Source organism: Mus pahari, chromosome 9 (genome assembly GCF_900095145.1).
Source record: "Mus pahari chromosome 9, PAHARI_EIJ_v1.1, whole genome shotgun sequence".
Classification (NCBI taxonomy): domain Eukaryota; kingdom Metazoa; phylum Chordata; class Mammalia; order Rodentia; family Muridae; genus Mus; species Mus pahari.
Window position 1 is genome coordinate 18,079,489 of NC_034598.1, and position 5,338 is coordinate 18,084,826.

Below are 5,338 nucleotides of genomic sequence, written 5' to 3' on the forward strand. Positions count from 1 at the left end.
ACACACACACACACACACACACACACACACACACACACACACACACACACAGATGTAGCAGCTTGGTCTATACGGGCTTCCCAACAACTGGAGCAAGGCTGTCTCTGACCCTGTTGCTTCCTTGTGAATCCTGTTCCCCTACTGGGCCGCCTTGTGGGAAAGAATGTGTTCTGCAGTGACTTGATATGCTGGAGTGGGTTCTTACCCAGAGGGGGCCTCCCCCTTCTCAGACCAGAAGAGGAGGGGTGGAAAGGGGCTGTGCGAGGGAGGAACTTGGAGGGGACCGTGATCAGGATGTAAAGTAAATAAATAAGTAAATTAATGGAAAAAATGAATATGCCCCCCTATAGACTCATAGGGGCTGGCATTATTGGAGGTGTGGCCTTTTTGGAGGAAATGTGTCACTGGAGGTGGGCTTTGAAATTTCAGAAGCTCAAACCAAGCCTAGTGGCTCACTGTCTCTTCCTGCTGCCTTGCCCATCTGAATATAGAACTCTCAACTACCTCTCTAGCAACAAATCTACCTGTATGCCTCCATGCTTCCCACCATGATGATAATGCACTAAACCTCTGAATGGTAAGTCAGTCTCAATTAAAGATTTCCTTTATAAGAGTTACCATGGTCATGTTGTCTCTTTCCTGCAATAAACTCCTAACTAAGACACCCTCTTTTCCTAAAATGTTCCAGAGCCTACTTGCTTCCTACCATATGCATTCTGTCTATTGAGAGATGGAGAGTCAAGTTTAGAAAGCTTTGAGGGAATGGCTGAAATTCATCCAAGCCCCAAGCCTGAGTCTATATCCCCCTGGCTAGTCACCGAATTAGGAAGTCAGTACATCTCATATGTCCAAAAGTGGATGGGCTATTCTTTTGTGGTCTGCCCATGGAGTATAAAGACCCTCCTACTACAAGTCTAACAATAAATGCAAGACAAGTGCTCACTGGCTCCTATGGCGAGAGCAGGAGGCTTCCACTGAATAAGGGCCTCTCGAGAACCAAACAGCACTGAGACCTCCTGTGGATGTCCTGGCAGAGGGTATGACTGGATGGAAGAGCCAAAGATGACCAAGTTACCAAACCCAAATTCTTCTATGTGACTCAGGTCACATCCCACGATGAATTCATTGAAAGACAGGGAGTCCTGCTGAAAAATGGCCTTGCCATCTGTGATGAGGAAGTCATTGTTTTCACAAGCAAAGCTCTTCACGTTCACAAGGGGGACCCAAGGCAGGACCCGGTGGAAAGCAGAGCCATCCAGAAACGTTGACATGAAGAGTTGCATGCTGTCATTGAAGTAAATGATTCGCTTGGATTGGGGCTTTACTGCAAAGTCCTTTAATGTGCCACTCTCCACAATACGCACAGCTTTGGTGTCCCTGCCAGATGGCAAAGGGAGATTGACTCTGTAGATGCCATCTCTCAGGAGATAAAAGACATACCTGACAGAGAGACAAAAGAAAAAAAAAGCCTGATATAAATCAGTACAAGGATGGCTTTGTAACCTTCCGGGATAATTGTTGTATTCAACCAGTACCATGTATCCCAGGACTTCCCAAGGGGCAAAATGACAAAGGTCAGAGCTGGACGTAAGCCCTACTGATGACAGTCTGAAGTTGGGAACTCTATCCTGTTTTATAATGAACTTTTAGGGACTTTCTGGAGAATCAGAGTTAAGATTGGAAAGTAGCTCTAAAGATTTTAGAGCTATGTGTATTATGTGAAAATCACATAGCTAGGGCTGGAGAGACGGTCGAGTGAGTCAAGCACTCCCAGGTAAGCATGAAGAGCTGAATGTGGATTCCCAGAAGTCATGGGAAAGCCAACCTCAGCTGTGCACATCAGAAACTCCAGTGAGAGTGGAGATGTAAATCCTGGAGGCTCATTGGCAGACAGCCTACCAGAAGATGCCAAGCTGTGGACACAGTGAGTGACCCTGTATCACAAAACAGAATGTGATAGAAGAGGGCACTCAGCTTTGGCCTTTAGTCACCATGTGTACACAGACAGACAAGTGCACACACACACACACACACACACACACACATACACATACATATTTCTAAACACATTTCCTCTAGACTATCCAAATTCTTAAGTCGAATTCTGACAACAAATTTTCTCACAGATTTACAATGATAAAAGGAAAAAAAGAAAAAAATGTAAGCCATTTGTATTTTGCTATGATTAACAGAACTACTTTGTATCTCAAGGGTTCTAAACTTTTGACAGTGTCTATCAGTGAGTCAGGCAAATATGAATGTTTCATTTTGTAAACAGTAAAGAAGTACCCAACAAATACTGACCAAAGATGCTGAGCAGGGCCATCCAACAATCAAGAGATGTACGCCAATAGAAGAATTAAAGATGCATGGCCAAAGGGCTAAAGAGGTGGCTCAGTGGTTAAGAGCACTTTCTGTGCTTTCAGAGGATGGAAGTTCAAGTCCCAGTACCCCTATCAAGGTACAACAGGGTACAGACTCACAACAGCCTGTAACTCCAGGGGATTTCAGGCCCATAACCTCTGAAGGCACCTGTCCTCAAATGCACACATACATACACACATGAAAATAAAATAAATACATTTTGAAGATGCATATGCTATGTGAGGTCTATCCTCATAGCAATGAGCAGGTAATCTTTTTTTCATGGAAAATAAAAACACATGGCTCAATATTTAACAGAAAATCAAACATCAACATAAATGTTTAACCAATGGGGCTAGAAAGATGGTTCAGCAGTTAAGAGTACTTGCTGCTCTTCTAGAGGACCTGGGTTCTATTCTAAATACCACATAATTACCATCAATAACTTCAGGTCTAAGAGATATGGCACCATTATTCTGGCCTCCTCAAAAAACAGGCATATAACTGCTGCACAGACACATAGGTAAGCAAAACACTCATACACAGAAAATAACTATTTTTTTAATTTAACTGGTATATAAAAATTATTAATTGATAGCTGATTTAGAATTTGTGATCATGAAAATAGATGCTTGGCCAGCGGTGGTGGCGCATGCCCCAGCACTTGGGAGGCAGAGGCAGGCGAATTTCTCAGTTCGAGGCCAGCCTGGTCTAGTAAGTGAATTCCGGGGCAGCCAGAGTTATACAGAGAAACCCTGTCTCGGAAGAAAAAAAAAAAAAAAAAAACAGATGCTTGCAAGTTTAATATAACTGAATATCTTGTTACATTCCAACTTGCATCACAACTATTAAGCCATTTTTTTTTCTTCTCATTACTCAGTTCACTCTCATTCCTCTTACTGATCTTCCCGAATCTTTAAAACTGTGCTCACATTCTAGCCTAAGGTTAATAACCCTGAGATACAAGCTTACTTTGAGTTATAAGTTCAGGTTGATTGCCTCAACTGAAAATGGTATCGGACAAAAGGAATGGCTCTTGATTGTCTACCCTACGAAATTCAAAAATTGTTAAGCGTATCTAGAAAAACTTAAAAGAAAGGCAGTCTGGGATAAGGAAGCCCAGTCCATGGACTGTGGCAGCGGAAAAAAGCAGAGCTTCAAGCTGGGTCGCTACAGGGAGAGGAAAGAAAAGCAGGAAGAAGAAAGGAGAGTGAGAAGAAAAAACCAGAAGGGGGAGAGGGATGCAAAGGGTGGGATAAAGGGATGTGTTAAGATTCATATCAAGTTGAAACTCCTCAAGGGCATGATGTAATGGCGCAAAACTAACTGCATGAAAGACAGCACTGTGAACGCAAGGACAGTTGCAAACCACTGCACATGTTACATCTCCTATAAGGCCACAAACATGCTGAAAGGTACGTGCTGATTTTTATAGAAACGGTCCTGTCAAGGTAGAAGAAGAGCAGAAGGCAGGGCCTGATAGGGCAGGTCCTATCCTGGTTCACTGCAAAGCAGCTTAGATGATGGCTGGATCAACTTGTGTCCCAACTTCCCTGTCTACAAAGGGACTTACCTCAGGATAAAATGATGATTGGGAGAAAGAGCCTAGAAACAAGTTAAGTACAAACAATTTGGTATAAATCCTAATTATCATGATCATTTCAGATCACGCTTCAAAATCTAAGCACAAATCCACGTTATTCTAATGGGAACTAGGAGTCACTGATTATCTCACTGTGCTGTCCTCGGAAGGCTGACTTGATGAGAATGACTTATGTTCTGTAACTTCCAACAATAGAGCATTCCATCCATTCCATATACTCTTAAACCCTCACAAATGAGAGAAATCAGAACTGGACTAGATGATACTGGGTGCATTCAGGTGGTATGAACTAATAATTAAACTTTTCATTTAAAAATTGAAAACACAGACAATGCTGGTTTTAATTGGGAGGTTTACTGTGATGGTCTATGCCTTTAAATCCAGCAGTCTGGAGACAGGTGGTGTACCTTTAATCCCAGCACTGGGAGCAAGAGGCCAGTCTGGTCTACAGAGTTAGTTTCAGGACAGTCTGGGCTACATTTAAAAATCGAAAGTGCTAGAAGAAAACAGAATATACTTCGAGACATTGGTAGGGAAGAACTTTCTAAACAGAATAGGAACTAGCCCCGAGTATGAGTAGACAGGACTACATGGTTTTAAAATTTATGCACAGCAAAGTATACTATCAACAGAACAAGTTGACACCCCATAGAATGGAAGAAAATCTTAACCAGCCACTTTTCAGAAAAGGGGATAAAAGTCAAGAATTTACAAAGAATTGCAGAAACCAAATACTAAGGAAATAGAACTGCCAATCAATAAATAGGAGAATGGGTGCAATAGACAATTTTCAAAAGAAGCACAAATGGCCAATAAGTATTTTTAAAAGTGTCTAGCTTCTCTAGCAATGAGAGAAATGCAAATTACAACTACTTTGAGATGTCACCTTACCACAGTCTGAATGGATGTCATCAAGAAATCTGACAACAAATGTTGAAGAGGGTATGTATATATAAGTGACCCTAAAAATTCCAGCAGAGAACTCCTAAACCTGATAAACAGTTTCAGTGCAGTAGCTGGATATAAAATTAACTCAAACAAATCAATGGCCTTTCTCTACACAAAGGATAAACAGGAGGAGAAAGAAATTAGGGAAATAACACCTTTCACAATAGTCACAAAAAATATAAAATACCTTTGTGTGACTTTAACTAAGGAGGTAAAAGATCTGTATGACAAAAACTTCAAGTCTCTGAAGAAAGAAATTGAAGAAGATCTCAAAAAATGTAAAGATCTCCCATGCTCATAGATCGGCAGGATTAATATAGTAATCTTGTCGAAAGCAATCTACAGATTCAATGCAATCCCCATCAAAATTTCAACACAATTCTTCACTGAATTAGAAANGGCAATTTGCAAATTCATCTGGAA

The 5,338-nt window shown here is 41.3% G+C and overlaps 1 protein-coding gene across 1 annotated transcript in view; it reads right to left on the reverse strand.

Annotated features, from left to right (window-relative positions):
• The window catches only part of Ros1 (ROS proto-oncogene 1, receptor tyrosine kinase), a 132,245-nt gene that overhangs the window by 91,845 nt on the left and 35,062 nt on the right, over nt 1-5,338 (reverse strand). The window contains exon 13 of the mRNA XM_021204829.2: nt 944-1,440. Coding sequence (XP_021060488.1) covers nt 944-1,440 — 497 coding nt within the window. The remainder of the gene's footprint in view (nt 1-943; nt 1,441-5,338) is intronic.